At 45.5% G+C, this 26,429-nt stretch overlaps 1 protein-coding gene across 1 annotated transcript in view; it reads right to left on the bottom strand.

The window, feature by feature from the left end:
* The window catches only part of LOC115132061 (agrin), a 291,320-nt gene extending 266,901 nt beyond the window's left edge, over nucleotides 1–24,419 (bottom strand). Inside the window, 2 exon segments of the mRNA XM_029664281.2 lie at nucleotides 22,659–22,920; nucleotides 24,001–24,419. Coding sequence (XP_029520141.2) covers nucleotides 22,659–22,920; nucleotides 24,001–24,195 — 457 coding nt within the window. The 5' untranslated portion in view covers nucleotides 24,196–24,419.
* Nucleotides 24,420–26,429: the final 2,010 nt, after the last annotated feature.

Here is a 26,429-nt window from a genome sequence, read left to right as displayed (position 1 = left end):
GCACCCGTTTCTCCCTCTCTCAACTCTCCCTGCTGCACCTGTTTCTCCCTCTCTCCCTCTCTTAATTCTCCCTGCTGCACCCGTTTCTCCCTCTCTCCCTCTCTTAACTCTCCCTGCTGCACCCGTTTCTCCCTCTCTTAATTCTCCCTGCTGCACCCGTTTCTCCCTCTCTCCCTCTCTTAACTCTCCCTGCTACACCCGTTTCTCCCTCTCTCCCTCTCTTAACTCTCCCTGCTGCACCCGTTTCTCCCTCTCTCCCTCTCTTAACTCTCCCTGCTGCACCCGTTTCTCCCTCTCTCAACTCTCCCTGCTGCACCCGTTTCTCTCTCTCTCCCTCTCTTAACTCTCCCTGCTGCACCCGTTTCTCCCTCTCTCCCTCTCTTAATTCTCCCTGCTGCACCCGTTTCTCCCTCTCTCCCTCTCTTAACTCTCCCTGCTGCACCCGTTTCTCCCTCTCTTAACTCTCCCTGCTGCACCTGTTTCTCCCTCTCTCCCTCTCTTAACTCTCCCTCCTGCACCCGTTTCTCCCTCTCTCCCTCTCTTAACTCTCCCTGCTGCACCCGTTTCTCCCTCTCTTAACTTTCCCTGCTGCACCCGTTTCTCCCTCTCTCCCTCTCTTAACTCTCCCTGCTGCACCCGTTTCTCCCTCTCTCCCTCTCTTAATTCTCCCTGCTGCACCCATTTCTCCCTCTCTCCCTCTCTTAACTCTCCCTGCTGCACCCGTTTCTCCCTCTCTCCCTCTCTTAATTCTCCCTGCTGCACCCGTTTCTCCCTCTCTCAACTCTCCCTGCTGCACCTGTTTCTCCCTCTCTCCCTCTCTTAATTCTCCCTGCTGCACCCGTTTCTCCCTCTCTCCCTCTCTTAACTCTCCCTGCTGCACCCATTTTTCCCTCTCTCCCTCTCTTAATTCTCCCTGCTACACCCGTTTCTCCCTCTCTCCCTCTCTTAACTCTCCCTGCTACACCCGTTTCTCCCTCTCTCCCTCTCTTAACTCTCCCTGCTGCACCCGTTTCTCCCTCTCTCCCTCTCTTAACTCTCCCTGCTACACCCCTTTCTTCCTCTCTCCCTCTCTTAACTCTCCCTGCTGCACCCGTTTCTCCCTCTCTCCCTCTCTTAACTCTCCCTGCTGCACCCGTTTCTCCCTCTCTCAACTCTCCCTGCTGCACCCGTTTCTCCCTCTCTCCCTCTCTTAACTCTCCCTGCTGCACCCGTTTCTCCCTCTCTCCCTCTCTTAATTCTCCCTGCTGCACCCGTTTCTCCCTCTCTCCCTCTCTTAACTCTCCCTGCTGCACCCGTTTCTCCCTCTCTTAACTCTCCCTGCTACACCCCTTTCTTCCTCTCTCCCTCTCTTAACTCTCCCTGCTGCACCCGTTTCTCCCTCTCTCCCTCTCTTAATTCTCCCTGCTACACCCGTTTCTCCCTCTCTCCCTCTCTTAACTCTCCCTGCTACACCCGTTTCTCCCTCTCTCCCTCTCTTAACTCTCCCTGCTGCACCCGTTTCTCTCTTGCTCCCTTTCCCTTGCTCAGTTCTCCCTCCATATCTCCTGCTCCTTCCCTCTGTTGTTCCCTCCTTCCTTCCCTCCCTCCCTCTCTTTCTCCCTCTTTCCGTCTCATTTCTCCCGGCTGCACCTCTCTTTCTCACTCTCCCATTCCCCCCTAATTTCTAACTGCCTCGTGTATCTCCCACTCGTATTTCTGTATAACGCTCGGTTTCTCCCCCTTTCCTCCTACACCCCTCTATACTTTCTACTCCCCCTCTCATTCCCCCATTTTCTGTCACTCTCTCCCTTGCTCTTACCCTCCCACCCGCTTCTCTCTCTCAAGTGCTGTGCATCAATAGACAGTCTTTCTGTGTGACTGATGGAACCATGTTGATTGCAAACAGAAGCGTATTGCTCCATGCCTCAAGTGATCACTGTACTGATGAGGGGTTGCTACAAGTGGCTGTTCCCATTCATGGCCAATGGGCTGTGCTTCACATCCCAAGAACTACAGCCTATCCTCTGACATATACTTTAGAGATGAAAATATCATTTGTTGAAAGACGTTTTTTTTACGAGTTAGATTAATCAAAGAGCTGTATGAGAGCTGTCCTAAACACTCAATCGTGAGGTCAAACACACAGGCAGTGTGTGTGTGTGTGTGTGTGTGTGTGTGTGTGTGTGTGTGTGTGTGTGCGTGCGTGCGCCACTGAGACAACCTCATCCAGATATCTCTGTTTGCCTCTGAAAGCCACCACTTCCTTGCCATTGTTGGCTAAAACAACAGGATCGGCCAGGCCACTTTACTGTAGCCAGCCAAATCTCTTGGCTCAGGGGTACCAGTGGGTGGGCACACACACTGGATAAAGCGAGTGAGAGAGAAAGCGAGAGAGAGGCACATTCCTGAGGCCTCAGAGAAAGCTGCCCTACCACCACAGAGGAGTGTCATCTCAGGGCCTTGCACAGTATACACATACTGTGTTCCACGTACACCCATACACATGTACGCTTGTCCAACACACACACAGTGCAGGGCAGCTCCATCGCCATTTACGATCAAAATCTTGCCCGATGGAGTTGTGACTTACACGACATGCATCTCACACATCTTCTCGAGATAGAACATCAGGAATAGGGAGATATGAAAGTAGGTCAATCCCATTTGTTTTTGAACCTGCACGGCTCAAGTCTGGCGGTCTGGAGGCTGCACCTGGTTATTAGGCTGTGGCTGGCAGCTTTACTGTCCAGATTCCAGCCTAATTACAGGTGAACCGAGAGGGCCTTGGATGGACTCTGAGACACAGAGGAGTGGGAGTGTGGGAAAAAAGACAGAGGGAGGCAGTGTCACCTCCTGTGCCCAGATCTCCAGAAACAGACAGGATGTGGAGAGGTTCGAGGAGAGAACTATGGGAGAAGGGGGAGAGGAATGGATCGATGCTAGAGCTAGACGGATGCGCTGAGAGGTGGATAGACACATGTACAGGTAAGCAGACATACCAAAAGAAATACAATATAACTCAAAAGACCGACAACGAGTTAGACATACAGAGAGGAGTGATGGCAGGAGGACAGACGGAGAGAGACTGCTAGGAAAGAGTGCTCCTTGCCACAAAGCAGGAGCCCCAAATACCTGACACCGGGAAGAGAGAGGGTCTTGGTGTTTTGCTCATCAGGACGGAGGGAGGGATAGAGGGGGAGAACAGGAAGTGATAGAGACGTGAGCGATGGTGGAGGAGCAAAAGGAAAGGCCTGTGCATCACTCCATGTCATTGTGTGGTGGGAAACGTGGGCCCTACAATAGCAAACCAGAACCTCTAACAGCCTCTATACAGTACTATAGGGCAGTCTGGAGAAACTCACATTGATAAGACAGAGGGCCCACAAGCAGAAGCAACAGGGTTTGTAACTAGCCTAAATACATTGCAATTGCTCCTGAAGCCAACTACATCTACCGTGTAGTGCCAGCCACAGTGCATTCCAAACAGCAAAGAAAGAGAGAAACTGCATCAGATGCCAGTACATAGAAAAGCTAGAACAGTTGTATTATGAATACAGTAGCATCCCAAAGGCTACCAACTAACTATCCCTGCTACACTACGGGTGCCAGCAGGGAATGTTTATATATTGACCAACCCCAAGTCAGACCACCTCCACATTGGGAAAGGTGGATTTGTTCTTGTAATTGGGTTCTTCCTGTTTCTCAATACAGGCGAGTGATTCTATTATCATGCATTGTGGCTCAGGTTTAGTTCAGTCTAGCAGATGAGCTAGAGGAAGCAGGGAGGGGAAAATGCATTGCACATTCCCTGGTTGACATATTGACCATGGGGAAACACGACCCAGCCTCTAGCTGTATATTTTTCAACTCAGAATGATGAATTCTCTGCTTGAATGCAGTTGGATAAACATAAGATAAGAAACAAGAGATTGACAACCTGAGAAATGGCTCATTTTAGGCAAAACTGCACAAGGTTTTTATCAGCAAACAGTCTCCCCTATCATCCAATATCCCATACTCTGTCCTAGACTGACAGTCGAGCTAACCTTAACCCAAACTTAAATGACATTAGTCTTACAATCCCCTCGAGGGCTCGTCGTAAGCCTCCCCTTTAACCCTGGTGCCTTTGGCGTGTTTACAGTAAGCAACAATAAGCAGCTACTTATAAGCAGCTACGCTCGCCATCCAGCCGTAGAATCAGGAGGTCGGAATTGGAATGACGCGGTAGATTTCAGATCCCGAGGAAGTCCATATCCCGCTCTACAGTAGGGCGGCGTGGCTGTGATTACCCCTCTGGCCTTTGTGTCTGGTAAGATTGGGATCCTGGGGGGGGGGGGGGGGGTTCCGGTTCACTGCTCATATGAAGTCCGGGAGCCTGCTGGGTCAGTCAGAGTTTCCTTTTCCAAACAACTTAGATTAGCTCATGTCTCAGAGGCCTGTACTGTACACCGTCCTCACATGCCGATGGCTCATGCATTTCATTATTTATTGTTTCAATGGTCACCTTAGAAGATGAAGGCCAGTGGAAGCATGTAGCACTGATGTCCCTTTGGTGCTTTTCTACACTGCCATTGTGTGCAATATGTGTACTGGGTGAATTATATATATATATATATATATTTGAAAAGGTTTAACAGGACACTTGAAGGAGTTACAGGAGTAACTAAGTCCACCAACGTAAACCATCTAAATCAATTTCAGAGGATTGGGACTCGTTTGAGTATTTCTTTAAAAGAATGCTACAAGTTTGTGCTTCAGCCTGCGAAAGGGGTTCAGGGCCAATCCTACAGTATGGAGTTCTGAGTAACGCATATTCCCAGAATAGTTCTCTCTCTCTGTACAGCCCAAGGAGGTGTTCAAGACCAGACCAATCCATGAACTGTTGTATGAGTGGCATTGAGCCCTATTGAATGTTTCATAATTGTGCCCTAAGGGTAAAGAATTCAAAGGTAAAGACTGCTAGTGCAGTCTTTATGGCTTACTACTATTATAAAATGCTTGAGATGACAACTGACAATATGAAATGGGGCGAGGTGCATCATTCCTCTAACCAGATCATTCTCACTTGAATGCTAGACGAGGGCCTTGGCATCAACTCAAATTTGGTCTACTGTCTCCACACGGAACTCCACTACAACATCACAAAATACCATTTGTATATTTTTGGAGATTTTACATTAAGATTACACACTGACCAAAAATATAAACGCAACATGTAAAGTGTTGGTCCCATGTGTTATGAGGTGAAATAAATAAATAAACGTATCTCAAATTTGGTGAGCATTTCTCCTGTAATATTTCTGTCTGTAATAAAGCCCTTTTGTGTGGAAAACCTCATTCTGATTGGCTGGGCCTGGCTCCCCAGTCATGTGAAATCCATAGATTAGGGCCTAATGAATTTATTTCAGTTGACTGATTTCCTTCTATGAACTGTAACTCAGTAAAATCTTTGAAATTGTTGCATGTTGTGTTTATATTTTTGTTCAGTATATATGGCATCGTGTCTAAATGTATATGCTAGTGAACAGAGTGACAGACCTATGGTGTCTGACTGTACAATGCTAGTGAACAGAGTGACAGACCTATGGTGTCTGACTGTACAATGCTAGTGAACAGAGTGACAGACCTATGGTGTCTGACTGTACTATGCTAGTGAACAGAGTGACAGACCTATGGTGTCTGACTGTACAATGCTAGTGAACAGAGTGACAGACCAGACCTGGTGTCTGATGCTGTGACAGACTATGGTGTCTGCTAGTGAACAGAGTGACAGACCTATGGTGTCTGACTGTACAATGCTAGTGAACAAAGTGACAGACCTATGGTGTCTGACTGTACTATGCTAGTGAACAGAGTGACAGACCTATGGTGTCTGACTGTACAATGCTAGTGAACAAAGTGACAGACCTATGGTGTCTGACTGTACTATGCTAGTGAACAGAGTGACAGACCTATGGTGTCTGACTGTACAATGCTAGTGAACAGAGTGACAGACCTATGGTGTCTGACTGTACAATGCTAGTGAACAGAGTGACAGACCTATGGTGTCTGACTGTACTATGCTAGTGAACAGAGTGACAGACCTATGGTGTCTGACTGTACTATGCTAGTGAACAGAGTGACAGACCTATGGTGTCTGACTGTACAATGCTAGTGAACAGAGTGACAGACCTATGGTGTCTAACTGTACTATGCTAGTGAACAGAGTGACAGACCTATGGTGTCTGACTGTACTATGCTAGTGAACAGAGTGACAGACCTATGGTGTCTGACTGTACAATGCTAGTGAACAAAGTGACAGACCTATGGTGTCTGACTGTACAATGCTAGTGAACAGAGTGACAGACCTATGGTGTCTGACTGTACAATGCTAGTGAACAGAGTGACAGACCTATGGTGTCTGACTGTACTATGCTAGTGAACAGAGTGACAGACCTATGGTGTCTGACTGTACAATGCTAGTGAACAGAGTGACAGACCTATGGTGTCTGACTGTACTATGCTAGTGAACAGAGTGACAGACCTATGGTGTCTGACTGTACAATGCTAGTGAACAGAGTGACAGACCTATGGTGTCTGACTGTACTATGCTACTGAACAGAGTGACAGACCTGGTGTCTGACTGTACTATGCTAGTGAACAGAGTGACAGACCTATGGTGTCTGACTGTGACAGACCTATGCTAGTGAACAGAGTGACAGACCTATGGTGGTGTCTGACTGTCTACTATGCTAGTGAACAGAGTGACAGACCTATGGTGTCTGACTGTACTATGCTAGTGAACAGAGTGACAGACCTATGGTGTCTGACTGTACTATGCTAGTGAACAGAGTGACAGACCTATGGTGTCTGACTGTACTATGCTAGTGAACAGAGTGACAGACCTATGGTGTCTGACTGTACAATGCTAGTGAACAGAGTGACAGACCTATGGTGTCTGACTGTACTATGCTAGTGAACAGAGTGACAGACCTATGGTGTCTGACCCTATGGTGTCTGACTGTACTATGCTAGTGAACAGAGTGACAGACCTAGGGTGTCTGACTGTACTATGCTAGTGAACAGAGTGACAGACCTATGGTGTCTGACTGTACTATGCTAGTGAACAGAGTGACAGACCTATGGTGTCTGACTGTACTATGCTAGTGAACAGAGTGACAGACCTATGGTGTCTGACTGTACTATGCTAGTGAACAGAACAGTGACAGACCTATGGTGTCTGACTGTACTATGCTGAACAGTGAACAGAGTGACAGACCTATGGTGTCTGACTGTACTATGCTAGTGAACAGAGTGACAGACCTATGGTGTCTGACTGTACTATGCTAGTGAACAGAGTGACAGACCTAGGGTGTCTGACTGTACTATGCTAGTGAACAGAGTGACAGACCTATGGTGTCTGACTGTACTATGCTAGTGAACAGAGTGACAGACCTAGGGTGTCTGACTGTACTATGCTAGTGAACAGAGTGACAGACCTATGGTGTCTGACTGTACTATGCTAGTGAACAGAGTGACAGACCTATGGTGTCTGACTGTACTATGCTAGTGAACAGAGTGACAGACCTAGGGTGTCTGACTGTACTATGCTAGTGAACAGAGTGACAGACCTATGGTGTCTGACTGTACTATGCTAGTGAACAGAGTGACAGACCTAGGGTGTCTGACTGTATATGGATCTCTATGAGACATCAATTCCATCAGTGATTCTTATCATTAACCAAACAGACAGAGTCACGGGTAGGGCAGTGAGTCAGGGTAAGGTGAAGTGGTCCCCTCCTCTCTCTCCCTCTCGTTCACTCTCCCTCCTGTCTTTCATGGATTTTTCATCGCTATTCCAGGCAGGCACTGCGCTCCCACAATTTATTTATTACAATCTAAAAGTATAATAACTCTGGAGACTCAGGGGTAGCTGGCAAACAGGTAGATCTCTCTGCCTTTGTCAGTATTTGTTGCTCGCCCCTCCAATACTCATTATCTTCTCACTGCCTCTCCACACTCGCTTCACTGCGAAAACACATTCACACATTATACGCCAGTGTTGTGTTTGAGACCAACTAAAGCGAGACCGATTCATGACCAAGACTGGAGCAAATCGAGGCGAGTCAAGACCAAGACCGGAGGGGGGGGCGAGGCCGAGTCAAGACCAAGACCGGAGGGGGGGCGAGGCCGAGTCAAGACCCGAGACCAGAAGGGGGGGCGAGGCCGAGTCAAGACCAAGACAGGAGGGGAGGCGAGGCTGAGTCAAGACCGAGACGGAGGGGGTGCGAGGCCGAGTCAAGACCGAGACGGAGGGGGTGTGAGGCCGAGTCAAGACTCAGACCGGGAAGGGGACAAGGGGTCCGAGACCGAGTCGAAACCAAGACCAGAAAGATGCTAGTCCAATTCAACACCATGATTGTAACTTTGTCAAATCACCACCATAATAAGAGTTCAACATTTCCATTATTTCTTTCTTTTTTTACCCCCTTTTTCTCCCCAATTTCGTAGTATCTAATTGTTAGTAATTACTATCTTGTTTCATCGCTACAGCTCCTGTATGGGCTCGGGAGAGACGAAGGTCGAGAGCCATGCGTCCTCCGAAACACAACCCAACTAAGCCGCACTGTTTCTTAACACAGCGTGCATCCAACCCGGAAGTCAGCCGCACCAATGTGTCGGAGGAAACACCGTACAAGGATATCCCTACCGGCCAAACCCTCCCTAACCCGGACGACGCTCGGCCAATTGTGCGTCGCCCCATGGACCTCCCGGTCGCGGCCGGCTGCGACAGAGCCTGGGCTTAAACCCAGAGTCTCTGGTGGCACAACTAGCACTGCGATGCAGTTCCTTAGACCACTGCGCCACCCAGGAGGCTCATTCATGTCCAGTATTTCTGTGTTCATATTTCAAAACAACATGTGGTAGTTACTGTCTTGTATTTCTGTGTTCATATTTCAAAACAACATTAGTAGTTACTGTCTCTGGTGGCACAGCTAGTACTGCGATGCAGTGCCTTAGACCACTGCGCCACCCGGGAGGCTCATTCATGTCCAGTATTTCTGTGTTCATATTTCAAAACAGCATGTGGATTCTTTAGACTTTCAGAATAGTGAAAAACTGAGGTCAAATATTGTTGAGGTCAAATATTACTAACCCTAACACAATGGGCCTTCTACGCCTTCAGAGAAGGGCTAAGGATTTATAAAATAATTATTATCACATAATAATAATGATTATCATATTATTATTTTCAATTATGTTTTGATTTAATCTCTTCAGTTTTTTGGAATGGAAAGGGCTACGTCAGCCATTGGCTAGGCCATCAAAAGCTAAATCAAGGCATCTGCCATTCAACTGTATCAGGGCAATATTTTGGAGTGAAAGTGGAATCAACCAATCAAATCAAATCAGAGTTTATTTGTCACGTGCGCCGAATACAACAGGTGTAGTAGACCTTACAGTGAAATGCTATCTTACAGGCTCTAACCAATAGTGCAAAAAAGGTATTTGGTGAACAATAGGTAGGTAAAGAAATAAAACAACAGTAAAAAGACAGGCTATATCCAGTAGCGAGGCTACAAAAGTAGCGAGGCTACATACAGACTCCGGTTAGTCAGGCTGATTGAGGTAGTATGTACATGTATATATGGTTAATGTGACTATGCATATATGATGAACATTGACTTAATGAGTGGGACCATTTTTACAAAAACGTATGGAAACTTCTGCGTTCTTGAAGGACAAAAGGTCACTGCGCAATAGCGAGCAGTAGTTTTCCCATGACCTAGCTAGCTAGCTTTTGTTGTCGGATAGTTTGCAGAGGTTGCAGCAGGTGTTATCAAATAGGATGTTGTTGCTAATTTGTTAGCTTCTTCTGTTAACGTTCAACAAGAAGTTTCAAATGATCATCATCTGGTGAGTGGAACTGGAGTTTTCCAATAAATTGTGAAGATTTTCAATCTCAAAATCACACCTTTTTTTTAATATAGAAACATGAAGAAATGTGATGGTGTAAAGCCACAACAATGCTTCCACCACATCAATCTGATTTGGTGGGCCTGTCAAGGCCTGGCTCCCAAGTGGGTGGGCCTCTGTCTACCCAGGCCCATCCATGTCTATGCCCCTGATGCATGATGACAATTGCGCATCACAAATAGCCTACTAACCAACACTTCGGATGAAACTTTTTCAATACCTGGTACCTATTTTTAACTTAGTTAGTATTTACTGGTAGATATTGGTAGATATAAGTTGAAAGTCTTTCCTACCCTACCAGCTACCGATGTCATTCTTCTGTGAGCTGCACCATGCTAAAACCAGTTGAGAGCTGCACCATGCTAAAACCAGTTGAGAGCTGCACCATGCTAAAACCAGTTGAGAGCTGCACCATGCTAAAACCAGTTGAGAGCTGCACCATGCTAAAACCAGTTGAGAGCTGCACTATGGTAAAACCAGTTGAGAGCTGCACCATGCTAAAACCAGTTGAGAGCTGCACCATGCTAACTCCAGTTGAGAGCTGCACCATGGTAAAACCAGTTGAGAGCTGCACCATGGTAAAACCAGTTGAGAGCTGCACCATGCTAAAACCAGTTGAGAGCTGCACCATGCTAACTCCAGTTGAGAGCTGCACCATGGTAAAACCAGTTGAGAGCTGCACACTCTTGCCGCCTGCAGATGATATTCCACTAAAACAAGGCTGTGTGTGTGATGCACAAATGAATATATTTCACTGTGATTTGCAATTGTGTAGACTACTTAGCATGATTTCTCTATTGTTCTACATAATTGAGCCGTATACCTCAACTACACTACATTGATACGCATCAGGAGGGATTAAGAAGTGAGTATAAGCAGTGCCCACTGAAAACAAAGTGGGTATACGGCTTAAAACGGCGTATAGCCTTCATTACACCAAACAACTGGCCCTTTGTGTTTTACAAAAAGTGCACTCTCCTACGTGCGTGCACTGGTTTACGGTTGCCGTCCTTTCAGAATCATGAACCTGTCACACACTGAAGACCTATAGGTTCACCACTCTACTAACCTGTCACACTGAAGACCTATAGGTTCACCACTGTACTAACCTGTCACACACTGAAGACCTATAGGTTCACCACTGTACTAACCTGTCACACACTGAAGACCTATAGGTTCACCACTGTACTAACCTGTCACACTGAAGACCTATAGGTTCACCACTGTACTTACCTGTCACACTGAAGACCTATAGGTTCACCACTGTACTTACCTGTCACACTGAAGACCTATAGGTTCACCACTATACTAACCTGTCACACACTGAAGACCTATAGGTTCACCACTGTACTAACCTGTCACACTGAAGGCCTATAGGTTCACCACTATACTAACCTGTCACACACTGAAGACCTATAGGTTCACCACTGTACTAACCTGTCACACACTGAAGACCTATAGGTTCACCACTGTACTAACCTGTCACACACTGAAGACCTATAGGTTCACCACTGTACTAACCTGTCACACACTGAAGACCTATAGGTTCACCACTGTACTAACCTGTCACACACTGAAGGCCTATAGGTTCACCACTCTACTAACCTGTCACACACTGAAGACCTATAGGTTCACCACTGTACTAACCTGCCACACACTGAAGGCCTATAGGTTCACCACTGTACTAACCTGTCACACACTGAAGACCTATAGGTTCACCACTGTACTAACCTGTCACACACTGAAGACCTATAGGTTCACCACTGTACTAACCTGTCACACACTGAAGGCCTATAGGTTCACCACTGTACTAACCTGTCACACACTGGAGACCTATAGGTTCACCACTGAAGGCCTATTGGTTCGCCACTGAAGGCCTATAGGTTCGCCACTGAAGGCCTATAGGTTCACCACTGTACTAACCTGTCACACTGAAGACCTATAGGTTCACCACTCTACTAACCTGTCACAAACTGAAGACCTATAGGTTCACCACTCTACTAACCTGTCACAAACTGAAGAACTATAGGTTCACCACTGTACTAACCTGTCACACACTGAAGACCTATAGGTTCACCACTGTACTAACCTGTCACACTGAAGACCTATAGGTTCACCACTGTACTTACCTGTCACACACTGAAGACCTACAGGTTCACCACTCTACTAACCTGTCACACACTAAAGACCTATAGGTTCACCACTGTACTAACCTGTCACACACTGAAGACCTATAGGTTCACCACTGTACTAACCTGTCACACACTGAAGAGCTATAGGTTCACCACTGTACTAACCTGTCACACACTGAAGGTCTATAGGTTCACCACTGTACTAACCTGTCACACTGAAGACCTATAGGTTCACCACTGTACTAACCTGTCACACTGAAGACCTATAGGTTCACCACTGTACTAACCTGTCACACTGAAGACCTATAGGTTCACCACTCTACTAACCTGTCACACACTGAAGGCCTATAGGTTCACCACTCTACTAACCTGTCACATACTGAAGGCCTATAGGTTCACCACTCTACTAACCTGTCACATACTGAAGACCTATAGGTTCACCACTATACTAACCTGTCACACACTGAAGACCTATAGGTTCACCATTGTACTAACCTGTTACACTGAAGACCTATAGGTTCACCACTGTACTAACCTGTCACATACTGAAGACCTATAGGTTCACCACTATACTAACCTGTCACACACTGAAGACCTATAGGTTCACCACTGTACTAACCTGTCACACACTGAAGACCTATAGGTTCACCACTATACTAACCTGTCACACACTGAAGACCTATAGGTTCACCACTCTACTAACCTGTCACACACTGAAGGCCTATAGGTTCACCACTCTACTAACCTGTCACACACTGAAGACCTATAGGTTCACCACTGTACTAACCTGTCACACACTGAAGACATATAGGTTCACCACTGTACTAACCTGTCACACACTGAAGACCTATAGGTTCACCACTGTACTAACCTGTCACACACTGAAGACCTATAGGTTCACCACTGTACTAACCTGTCACACACTGAAGACCTATAGGTTCACCACTGTACTAACCTGTCACACACTGAAGGCCTATAGGTTCACCACTGTACTAACCTGTCACACACTGGAGACCTATAGGTTCACCACTGAAGGCCTATAGGTTCACCACTGTACTAACCTGTCACACACTGGAGACCTATAGGTTCACCACTGAAGGCCTATAGGTTCACCACTGAAGGCCTATAGGTTCACCACTGAAGGCCTATAGGTTCACCACTGAAGGCCTATAGGTTCACCACTGAAGGCCTATAGGTTCACCACTGAAGGCCTATTGGTTCACCACTGAAGGCCTATAGGTTCACCACTGAAGGCCTATTGGTTTGCCACTGAAGGCCTATAGGTTCACCACTGAATGCCTATAGGTTCACCACTGAAGGCCTATAGGTTCACCACTGAAGGCCTATTGGTTCACCACTGAAGGCCTATAGGTTCACCACTGAAGGCCTATAGGTTCACCACTATACTAACCTGTCACACTGAAGACTTATAGGTTCACCACTGTACTTACCTGTCACACTGAAGGTCTATAGGTTCACCACTGTACTAACCTGTCACACACTGAAGACCTATAGGTTCACCACTATACTAACCTGTCACACACTGAAGACCTATAGGTTCACCACTATACTAACCTGTCACACACTGAAGACCTATAGGTTCACCACTGTACTAACCTGTCACATACTGAAGACCTATAGGTTCACCACTCTACTAACCTGTCACACACTGAAGGCCTATAGGTTCACCACTCTACTAACCTGTCACACACTGAAGACCTATAGGTTCACCACTGTACTAACCTGTCACACACTGAAGACCTATAGGTTCACCACTGTACTAACCTGTCACACACTGGAGACCTATAGGTTCACCACTGAAGGCCTATAGGTTCACCACTGAAGGCCTATAGGTTCACCACTGAAGGCCTATAGGTTCACCACTGAAGGCCTATAGGTTCACCACTGAAGGCCTATTGGTTCACCACTGAAGGCCTATAGGTTCACCACTGAAGGCCTATTGGTTTGCCACGGAAGGCCTATAGGTTCACCACTGAATGCCTATAGGTTCACCACTGAAGGCCTATAGGTTCACCACTGAAGGCCTATTGGTTCACCACTGAAGGCCTATAGGTTCACCACTGAAGGCCTATAGGTTCACCACTGAAGGCCTATTGGTTCACCACTGAAGGCCTATAGGTTCACCACTGAAGGCCTATAGGTTCACCAATGAAGGCCTATAGGTTCACCACTGAAGGCCTATTGGTTTGCCACTGAAGGCCTATAGGTTCGCCACTGAAGGCCTATAGGTTCACCACTATACTAACCTGTCACACTGAATACCTATAGGTTCACCACTATACTAACCTGTCACACTGAAGACTTATAGGTTCACCACTGTACTTACCTGTCACACTGAAGGTATATAGGTTCACCACTCTACTAACCTGTCACATACTGAAGACCTATAGGTTCACCACTATACTAACCTGTCACACACTGAAGACCTATAGGTTCACCACTGTACTAACCTGTCACACTGAAGACCTATAGGTTCACCACTGTACTAACCTGTCACACACTGAAGACATATAGGTTCACCACTGTACTAACCTGTCACACACTGAAGACCTATAGGTTCACCACTGTACTAACCTGTCACACACTGAAGGTCTATAGGTTCACCACTGTACTAACCTGTCACACTGAAGACCTATAGATTCACCACTGTACTAACCTGTCACACTGAAGACCTATAGGTTCACCACTCTACTAACCTGTCACAAACTGAAGGCCTATAGGTTCACCACTGAAGGCATATAGGTTCACCACTGAAGGCCTATTGGTTCACCACTGAAGGCCTATTGGTTCGCCACTGAAGGCCTATAGGTTCACCACTGAAGGCCTATAGGTTCACCACTGAAGGCCTATAGGTTCACCACTGAAGGCCTATTGGTTCGCCACTGAAGGCCTATAGGTTCACCACTGAAGGCCTATAGGTTCACCACTGAAGGCCTATAGGTTCACCACTGAAGGCCTATAGGTTCACCACTGAAGGCCTATAGGTTCACCACTGAAGGCCTATTGGTTCGCCACTGAAGGCCTATAGGTTCACCACTGAAGGCCTATAGGTTCACCACTGAAGGCCTATAGGTTCACCACTGAAGGCCTATAGGTTCACCACTGAAGGCCTATAGGTTCACCACTGTACTAACCTGTCTATAATAGATATAAAGGCTGTTAAGATATTAATGTTTCAAGAAAGGAGAGTATATATTTGGCTGGAGAGGCGTTTATATACGCTGACTGAATAGAAGCTGATGATTGAGTTTTTTTACACCGCTGGCTTCGGGAAGAAATGACGAGACCTCACTATCCGAGACCAAGTCAAGACCAAGTACAAAAGTCCGGTCTCGAGTACTACAACACTGTTATACGCACATACAGACACGCACAGGCGCACACACCCAGGGACGCAAACCCAGAGACATCGAAGTATCCTGAGAAAAGTCCAATCCTTCGAGTCAACCTGCTCGGGTACATGACTTCCCATGACTCTCTGAACACAAAGGGGAGCTTGTATGGCCAGTAGATTGGGATAAAGAAAGGCACAAGACCACAAGACCTCACTGCTCTCTCAGTCTTCTGGGTGGGACTGTCTGGGTCTAGGACTACTCTCTCACACTTCTTTCGGTTTGTCAAATGCCCCCTACGCCTCCTCTTGGGGACATAGATAAAACCTACATAGCTATCATGACATAAAACAGGGCTTCTAATCTGTGCAGAATAAGGAAGAAAAGTGGTGATTGGTGGTCTACTCTGGTATTGTTAACTATTTGTTTTCTATTAACACTGAATTAGAAATGGGGCAAGCATTCCTGAGAGTCACCGTAGCTAAGAACTGACCTCACAGACAAAATAATCCAGACCATCTCAAAATAAACAAATCTGGCACTAGATGTGACAAGACTGGCATTGTCCTTTAAAATTGTGACTCACTCAACAGGGATCCAACTTAACTTCATTTAGTAAAGATGAGCCCTGCATGTGAAAATCACAAATGCTTGCTCCTTGTAAAGACCAAATGAACAAACAAAGAGATGTTCAACCCCTCAATTTCATATCAGTTATTCATTACCTTAGCAGATCTAGTGGGGGGGGGGGGGGGGGGGCTTGCTGAAGGAATGCTAAGGGGGGTGAAGGTAGGGAGAATGAGATATAGAGGCCTTAAACAGTCATCCCACATCCCACCCACCCAGAGGAGCATTCCACAGGACTGTCTGCAGGCCTGTCATTAAGTCAGACCACCTGCCGGCAAATCAGGAACCCCATCGCACTCCAGGCTTAGCAAACTAACCCCATACTGCTCAGCCCTTAACGCCATACACATATCAGACAAGCTTTACGCGACTACACACTGACAATAGAGAACTAGGGATCCACCGACAATTCCTGGCCGACGCCTAGCAGATATTTAACTGAGCAGAGCACTTATATTAGTACGGGTGGACGGAACGTCACACTGACCAGAAGCAGCATCACAGCATCACCCGTGTGGCCATTGACTGGCATGTCACCTCCTTGAGAGAGCGAGAAGAGGATGGAACAAGAAAAGGACAAAAAAGAAGAAGAAACAGCCCTTTGTTGTTCTCCTCTGACAGAGCCTTGAAGGAATGACGTTACTGGCATCAAGTGAAGTTGAAACAAAAGCAGCTGATAAACAGACTGGGACAGATAGCATCTCCCTGTACGCTCAACACCTCTCCATCAAGTGGGCTTCCTCTCCCTCCCCTCCCCTCCGTCCATGTCCTTTCCCCTCACGGTTTCGCTCTCTCTCTCTCATCCCTCTCTCTCCCCTCTGTCAGTAACACAGCAGAGGGAGAGAAAAAAACAAATGACAACAAACAGTAACAATTCACATTTTCTCAATTCTCAGAAAATGAAGCCCTCAGGCATTCGGTTAAATCTTGTATCCCTCCATACAATTTCAGACAGAAGTCTCATTGTGTTTTTCCAAAGCCATGCATATGGCTCTGCTTGATTTTGACACATTATCTGACAACTCGGTGCGCGGGGAACAATTGAATCTGCTAACATTTCACTGAATAGTTGTCGCTCGAGGTGCAAACATAGGGAGAGGAAGATGTAGGCTTCGCTTATCCGCTTCTGCGAGGTAAACGTCAACAGTGTGAAGGGGATGTGTGTCCCAGTCAGAAGTGGTGCATTTGCCCCTTTTCAGGTCTTCATTTAGTCTCTGAATTGCCTTTGAGAGCCGTGTGAACAGAGATAACACGTTGAGAGCCAGCTCGCTTTGAACAGCGACAAAATGTGGAGCTGTGTTTTTAGAGTGCCGGGTCAAAGACAGCACAGTATGAAGATAGGCAGAAACTGCTTCTCCAATAGAAATCCCTGATCACGCTTGTAGGCGATGTCTTGGCGACGTTGGCTAGCTAAGCTCATGCGCAGAAACACGTCATCAGGTCTAAACGGTCGTTTGATGTGCAGGCCATCATATCAAAGGCACACCTTTGATATAAAGTTGTTTTGGACGAAAATGAAAACGTGTCAGTTTGTCACTTTCACGAGGTTGGAGTAATAACATGTTGAACTACTTAAGACATTGGCCCCGAATCTAAGTTGTGCCTTTATAAGTCGAGAAAATAAACAACTAAGGAAGAATGTTTCACTTCTCTCATTGGCTTCTCAAACCCCAAACCCCGGCCTGGTCTGCTTGGTCTGCTTCGCAAGAATTCCCCGAAGTCTCGCGATGTTGCGCCTCTGGGTTTAGAAACTCCGTGGCCGGGTGTTTAGTGAGGTCTTGTAAAGATTCCGTTGAGGGGAAGGCTGCTCTTAGTGAGATTAAAGCATTGCCCAAGTGATCCCGTGCGAGGTTTTGAAGTGGCCTGTACCTCTGCACTAAAGCTCTGGGGAGTGATAGGACGAAACATGATGCCTCTAGGCATCTATCTATGCCACGGAGCATTGGTCGCACTTCCTGACCGTGAGATGCCAAGAAAAACACACATCTCCAGCATTCCAAGTCCACACCTGAACAAAGAATTTCCTCACGGTCTCTCTCTCTCTCTCTCTCTCTCTCTCTCTCTCTCTTCCCCTTTCATCCTCACTTATCCTTCCTCCTCCCTCCCATGCATCTTACACAGAGACTCTTTTTCCTCCACTTTTTGACAATGTGCCTCCCCGCCTAGCTCCGCCAGGCATTCCTGGGTCTCTCCTAGCTGTGGATATGTCAAGAATGGGGAGAAAGGAGTGGAGGGTACACTGAGCGCAGCGACAGGTAGAGTCTTGTCTGAAGGTACTAACATCCCCAGTCTCCTGGATGGTGGTTGGCTGCACACAGAGGATGTGATCCGACTTGACTGTCTTAATTAAAATGTTGCCCTGGACTGAAGCCTCAGAGCTCACTCTTCATCAGATGGAGGAATGCCAAATAATCCCTTGGGTGAAATATGGCCCGCAAAAAAAAACAAATGCAGATATGTGTCTAACCTCAAGAGAGACGTGGATCGCTATTATGCCCCTGAAAATCAGTACACTTAGATTTGTTTTAACCTTGTCCTATAAAGACTGAGTGAAATAATTGTACAGCAATGAAACAAATACACTGCAAATTCACTTGAATACAGTTTGAAAAGTTTCATAAGATTTCATTGAAACGAAACAGGACCAAGTGCATTTCCTAATGCATATTCCTTGGCCCTCTAAGCCAGTTATGTGAAATATGTTGCTCGGCTAACTTGGCCATGCTAAGAACCTCTCCAAACCCAAGGCATCTAGCAACTAGACAGTAGTTGCTAGAACCAAGAAACTCCTCTCTTTGCAACAAGAAAAGCGAATTTGGAAAAGAAGAAAAGAGGGAAGATAAAGTGTCAGCAGTACAATGTGTCGTGCCGGGAAAGATTAAATGTTATTTGTGCCAAACTCTACCAAACACTGCAAACAACCTGCGAACATTGGAATCACCTGCCATCACGAATGATTTGGCCGTTTTTGAGGCCTGTATATGGAGGCCGTGGATTCTAACTTTTGACCAGCTGCCAACATCGTCAAGCGCCAGCAGAAGCCGAACAGCAACAAGCCTTGTTTGCTGGCAAAGAGGGCAGAGACGGGCATAGTCACGGCAGATGTTAGGACTTATTAGTCACGGGTATGGGTCTTCTTATAGTGCCTGACAAATGGTTTCTTCACAAAAAAGTGCCAAAAGGAGCGACAGCTCTCAATAACTCTCACTGCACTGGGGAACTTTTCAGTATCTAGAGCTGCAGCTGGCTAAAATGGATTACTTGTCTCCTTTTTTTTACCCCAAACTCAGGAAGCTCCTCAAAAAAACTATTTTTATGATTGCATGTTCTCAAGCACAGACAAGTCTGATCTATTCATTCCTTCTCCACGTCCGCTTCCCCCTGCTCCTGCCTCTGTTAAGGTAAAAGTAGAAAATGCGAGGCTGTCTCTTTTTGGTGCTAAGGCTTTGCCATTAACAGAGATGTGAACATAACTGTCAACTGCTAAAAGAGTGTGAGAAACGCAGTCCCCAGTATATACCTCAAAGCTCTGGGTTATGTGTAAAAAAGACTTTAAGAGCTTACTTCTGACTTCATAAAACGTCCCCCTGACAACGGGGAAAGGTTGTCTCAGGGAGGTCAGTTACTGTCCCTGAAGGTGTATATCAAAGGGGACACCTCCACCTCCTAGGGAGAGACGATTAACCTGAGCAGGGCCGCAGCAGCTTCACCATGACAACTAACCTGCTTAGAGGACTCAGGTGTCCCCATTTGTCTGAGTGCTGGGAAACAGTCATGGGTGTAACCCTACAGCTATGATATTTCAGATACCATTTACTTGTGATGCAGGGAGTGTGATGCCTATCTTTACAATGTGACTGCCCTGTACTACTCTGTCAGGCTAACCTTAAAATAATCTGGTCTCAGACGATCGTGCAGGTGAAGAAGCTTGATATGGAGGTCCTGGGCAGGCGTGATTACACGTGGTCTGCGGTTATGAGGCCGGTTGGATGCACTGCCAAATTCTCAAAAACAACGTTGGAGGCGGCTTATGGTAGAGAAATTAACATTCAATTCTAAGGCAATCGCTCTGGTGGACATTCCTGCAGTCAGCATGCCAATTGCACACTCCCTCAGAATTTGAGACATCTGTGGCATTGTGTTGTGTGATAAAACTTCCCATTTTAGATTGGCCTTTTATTGTCCCCAGCACAAGGTGCACCTGTGTAATGATCATGCTGTTTAATCAGCTTCTTGATATGCCACACCTATCGGTTAGATGGATTATCTTGGCAAAGGAGAAATGCTCACTAACAGCGATGTAAACACATTTGTGCACATTTGAGAGAAATAAGCTTTTTGTGTGTATGGAACATATCTGGGACCTTTTATTTCAGCGTATGAAACATGGGGTGAACACTTTACATGTTGCATTTATATTTTTGTTCAGTAAATATTGAAAGTCAACATCTTCATCAGACGACAACAGAAGTGCAACACTATTTGGCTGACAGCCACACAAGTAAAAGAGCTTACAAAGAAAAATAAAGGTATTTATTATAATGTTTCTAATGTTTTTCATGGAAAGAATGTAGCCAGCAACATTTCCTAATATTTTGCTCCACGTTAAAATTGCATTTTACCAGAGAAAAGCAGGCAGGCTACACCGAGGAAAGTACAGGAAAAAAGAAGCTACACATCAGTCAGAGCATTGTCTGCTGGTTGAATGCTCGTTCATGAATTCTCATCCAAATGGAGAAGTGCAACTGAACCACAAAATGTGCCTGAAATTACAATTACAATAAGAAGCATTTCAGGATCTTCGTTTTAAAAAAGCAGCAAGATATTTCTTAAGCCTTTGAACTTTTTTCCTGCGTGAAAAATTAAGAATTATGCGTTAATGCGACAACTAAGCTTAACTTGCTAGTTATCAAAGTAAGTGGCTGAATTAATAAGCTGACGGGGCATCATATTGAGTTAGCTTTCTGCCATGTTTGAGAAGTCAAAGCCCTTTCTGCCACAGCTATCTTTTGAATTCCTTGTTTTCTCCTCTCCGTTCTTGGCCAGTCTACTACACTCCCATCTTCTCTGAGTAGTCAAGCCTATTGCCCTAGCGACTCCATGTGCACATGCTGCTCCAGTGCCAGTACTGTTTTTCCTTCAGAAAAGCATGTGTCAAAACTTAGTTCATTTCCACAATGTCTCTGGTTCACATTCGCTTTTAAATGTCCAAACTCACCAAAAATTGCATTTGGTAGCTCCTATATGTATAACTTTATGAGCTGGATTGCCATTCTTTGCGCTCGTTAGCATATTTAGCTAGCAACCGCCATGGAAATTCGCTATTATTTGTGCTAATTTTGTTAGACCCCCAATGGCCTTTTTTGTAGTTTATTTGGTGCCCCCTTGTGTACTAAGCTGGTAATACCGTAAATCCTGGAACGTATGAAGGATGGTATGACAATATGAAAATCTGGATTGCGCCCAACCTTAGTATAAAACAATCAAACCCCCCCCAAAAAGAAATCCTAATTTATTATCCTTTCCACCGTGTAAAACATTATTTTCGTGAAAAAGTCACTTTTCCTTCATCAGAATAATGATTCTCCTCTATAGCTAGATTTCCATCCAATATTCTACATTCTAAAAATGGTTTCCTCAAAAAAAAATGTTGCATTATATAGCGAGTGTGCACACTCTGGTATTGGCATGTGCACTCTAGCCAACAGCGTTATCTGCACGCTGTTGGCTAGAGCGCACATATAGCCTATATGATGAGATTATTATTATGGAAAAAAGCACGATTATTTTTACTTGTCAAATGACAGCCAAGCATCGATTATCATGTCACCAGAATAAGACCCTTAATATTTATTGGAAAGGAGCATCAACCTCATCACCTTGCACTTTCACCACCCTGTGAAGTTCATAATTTGCATGCTTTCCCGATGAGTCATAGTAGGAGAACCACACATGTCATCGTGTGACTCCAAGTTAAATTCAATATGATGGTAATTATATCAATATTCGCACATAAAAGCTTTTCCACTGGCATTTTCCACATAATTAATTTTACCGACAGAAAAAGATCCCACCTTGTCTAACATATTTTTTTTATCGATACTTGGAAAATTTACCGAAAAATGTCCATCAGGCCTTTCATGACATTTTTTATCCAGCATGCACTTTACTCGCATTAAAAGGTTGGAATGAAACCTGGTTTATGACCATGTACTGTATTTTCAATGGATTCAATAACAGTTCTTACGAGCAGCACTTTGTGTTGATTTCTAAGGTGCCTTTGGCACCCGCACTGCCTCACAGGCAAAATTCATGGCACAAAAGTATGTGTGCACCTGAAGCTCTTGCATGCATATAAGGCTTACTGCCGGTAAGAACGGATGATTGCCATCATTTTTCGAGTTTCAACACTCAGTTATTACATTTAAAAAAACAAACATTGAAATACCATTAGGTAAGGTAAAGCAAAACCTCAAACCGGTCCGTGCATCCCTAATATGGGATACCTAAACAGAGAGGGGGCTGACTATTCCATACCGTCCTGTTGAGACTGAAAAACAGACAGAGCGAGAGAGAGAAAGAGAGAGGAGACAACACAATGGCAGCTTACCGTCCACACAGTGCTCCACCTCCTCCAGGTTACGCAGGGTAATCCTCATCAGGCTGGAGTTGAGCATCAGCTCGTTCTTATGTGCCGGCCACATGTACTCCGGGGCCAGGTTGACAAAGAAAATGCGCGTGTCGCCAGTGGCAACCTGGTTGTCGCATATCACAGGGTCCCCGAAGCCGCCGATCATCACCTTGTTGCCGCCGTCCAGAAGAACCTCGCCGTTGACCATGGTCTTGCCTTTCAGGTACCGCCATACCCTCACCTTTATCAAGGCCATGGAAAAAGACTCTTTAGCTCTTTACTGAGGCTCCTCACATGCAGGCTGTAACTTCAAGTTAAAGGTAGTCTGAGCAAGGTGACATCACCATAACTAGGATATGAGGTATGCAAGTGGAAAGTTGCCCTGTTGTTTATGATGATGTAATTTTGCAGTCTACCTTTAAGCAAATATATTTCATATCAAAAGTATTTTACAACAAAGGTAGTTTAACAAACAGATTTAAGTCAGGACTCCAGTTATTTCATGTTTATATGCATGCAAGCACTTATTCTTCCAGCCACTTGTTTTAATAAAACTTTAAAGGGACAAATTGTATACATCAGTGTACCATGGTTGAATAAATACATACTTTCCTGGACTGTATCTGCTAAACCATAACCGTATTCACAACAGAAGACATTTCATATTCATGGGACAGGTTTCCATTTGGGCTGGTCTCATTTGGTGGTAAAGTGGTTCCGATCTGAAAACGTGACACCTCTAATCTACTCCAATCTCTCTACATAGGATATGGATCTTTAGTGTCGTGCTCTATGACAAAGCAATTGTCAAATACAACTTCATGCCTGTAAATACATTTTAAAAACAAGCTTCTGAAGAACAACAAATGTAACGCCTTATATATAGCTCAATTATGTACATCACTATAGTTTAAAAAAATATATATATATCGTTCACTTGAGCTTCCCTTAGGAAGACAGATATAGTATTTTATGTTTCAAATGGGGTTTATTAGCCTATAAATATGTAATAAATAGTTAACACTTTGTTGAAAAGGTTGAGATTGTTATTACTTGTTTTGTTCAACTACTGTATGAGAAGGCCTACCAAGACCGATGCACTGATTCAAATGGCCACCGTTGGCTTTGGAAGAAAAGTGGGATGGCATGTTATAGGCTATGATTTGACAGGTGTCACTTTGGAGTTAGGCTTACACGTATCCTACTTCCTGAAACAGAAACATTGAATACTTTGTAACGTTTTCGACAAGACTATTGTTACTTTGTAGACAACCTCACTCAACATAAATCTATCCACTCAAGTCAGGACAGTCAGGCTTACCTTGCACGAGTATGTATTATGCACTGGGTCCATGTTCATGATTTCTTCAACGGTACCAGTCAAAACTACGTTCGCCTCCTCTTCCCTTTTCTCCAAGTCTTTCTCCGGACAACTTCCGTGACACCGTTGACAGAAAACGGCGACTATCATCAATGCCCACCCGTACAAGTGAGTTGGTCTTCGTTGTGAAACCATGGTCACGAAAACGGGTAACAGACTAAATCAATTCTCTGCGACACAAAGTAGGCTACAAATTGTTTTCGCAGCAATACTAGCTATTTAGGCGAATAAGCCTTCTCCTAACTTCCCTACCGACCACAAAGCTCTCTCAATTTCAGACAAATCTCATGCGTCTGCTGCGTGCGCGACCTGAGCTGCCTCGCTGCAAGCCGGCTGGGAGAGAAGAAAAGGGCTGGATTCTCTCTCAAGGAATGCGCTACACTTCACCCCCTCACACTCGATTCTTTTTGAATGACGCTTCGGATTTGCATGCAATCTGAATTGCTGATACGACTGGTGAAGGGACCTGCGGTTTCAGGAAGGCTGCCGAAAGTGGTGTAAAACGCCACCCTTCGGAGAAATGGTGCGTTCACTGAACAAGCGTAAAACCTTGCTTTGAGGCAAGTGATGGCCAAGTAGCCTACACTAAACATTGAAAGTAGTCTCGGCCTATATTGTGTGTAGCCTAGCCTAAACTATGAAATAATCAAATAACAAAACAAAAACATTGGGTAGGTAAGGCCTATTTCTAATAAACAAACCAACAGAAACAGTCCAGAACTGGCAATACAGTAAGCCTAAGTGATACAATTATGGATCTTATTAAATATTTGCCATGATCAACATTTGTAAATGTTACCATGTGTGCGGTTTTTTACAGCTCCCAGTTAGGAATAGACACTGTGTAAATTTCCACTCTTCAAAAGCTGTAATTTTAAGTAGACTATCCGTCAATCTATTCCTGGAAAATGACAGGCTTGCGATGTGCTTTCCAACAGAGGATATTTGTAGAGATTTGTTCCGTGTTTTCCCTCGAATTTCTTGTGCCCTTCCCTGATTTTTCTATAAATCTAAAAAGTAGCCTCTTCACAATTAAAATGTCAACATCACACTCTAAAAATTAGGGGTTCAACAAGGGTTCTTCTAAGATCCTCAAAGTTCTTCGAAGACCCTTAGGGTTCTTGGAACTGAAACTGTCCCCCAAAAGGTTCTTCCAAGAACCCCATAGGATGTGGGGTTCATTGAGGAAACTGCCTTAGTTGGTGGGGTTCTTGCAGAAACCTAACTGCCCAACTGAAATATTTGGATTTGAATTTGAAAGGACAGCAGGTGCTGGCACTTAACTGAAAAATGTTAAGGTTTCTCCCTTGTATGAACTAACTTGATATTGTTTTATGATGATACCATTTATCTTTTCATATTTGTGCAAATCTTTCTAAAACAGAAAATGGACACAATTCAATGGATATCAATCAACAAAGAGGTAAGAATATGTAGGCTATAAGAATATGTAATAAGAATACCAATTGACATACCTTTTTATGCCTCCTTGTCTGTATACCTGCAGACACAGACACAAAAGTGACCAGTTCAGTCATGTGCACCCAATACAGATAGCCTTCAACATATTCTTGTAGCCTACACTCTAAAAATAAACGGTTCCTGGAGTATCCTTTAGGGGTTCTTCAAATTGAAACTGTGGGAGAACCCCTATAAGTTCTTCAAATCCCCACCAACTAAGGAGGTTCCTTGATGAACCCCACCTCTTATTTGATGAACCCCACCTACAGAAATATGAAAAGATAGAGCCCCCAGCGACGGCCTCCAGTCCGGAGCCCCCAACGAGGGTGCCCAGTCCGGGGCCAGCAACGAAGGTGCCCTGTCCGGGGCCCTCAGCGAGGGTGCCCAGTCCGGGACCCGCAGCGAGGGTCCCCAGTCCGGGACCCGCAGCGAGGGTCCCCAGTCCGAGGCCCGCAGCGAGGGTCCCCAGTCCGGTGCCCGCAGAGAGGGTCCCCAGTCCGGGGTCGGCGGCGAGGGTCCTCACACCAGAGGCGCCACCAAAGCGGGGTGAGCCAGAGGTGGAGCGGGGTCTACGTCCCGCACCAGACCTGCCACCGCGGATAGAAGCCCACCCAGACCCTCCCCTATAGGTTCAGGTTTTGCGGCCGGAGTCCGCACCTTTGGTCACGCCCTGACCTTAGAGAGCCTTTTTTATGTCTCTTTTTGGTTTGGTCAGGGTGTGATTTGGGTGGGAATTCTATGTCTTTTATTTCTATGATTTGTGTTTCTATGTGTTGGCCGGGTATGGTTCTCAATCAGGGACAGCTGTCTATCGTTGTCTCTGATTGGGAATCATACTTAGGTAGCCATTTTTCCCTACTTTCAGTGTGGGTAGTTACAGTGCCTTGCGAAAGTATTCGGCCCCCTTG

Source organism: Oncorhynchus nerka, linkage group LG7 (genome assembly GCF_034236695.1).
Source record: "Oncorhynchus nerka isolate Pitt River linkage group LG7, Oner_Uvic_2.0, whole genome shotgun sequence".
In the NCBI taxonomy this organism is placed as follows: domain Eukaryota; kingdom Metazoa; phylum Chordata; class Actinopteri; order Salmoniformes; family Salmonidae; genus Oncorhynchus; species Oncorhynchus nerka.
The sequence above is the reverse complement of the archived record's forward strand: the minus strand, read 5'-3'. Positions and strand labels throughout refer to the sequence as shown.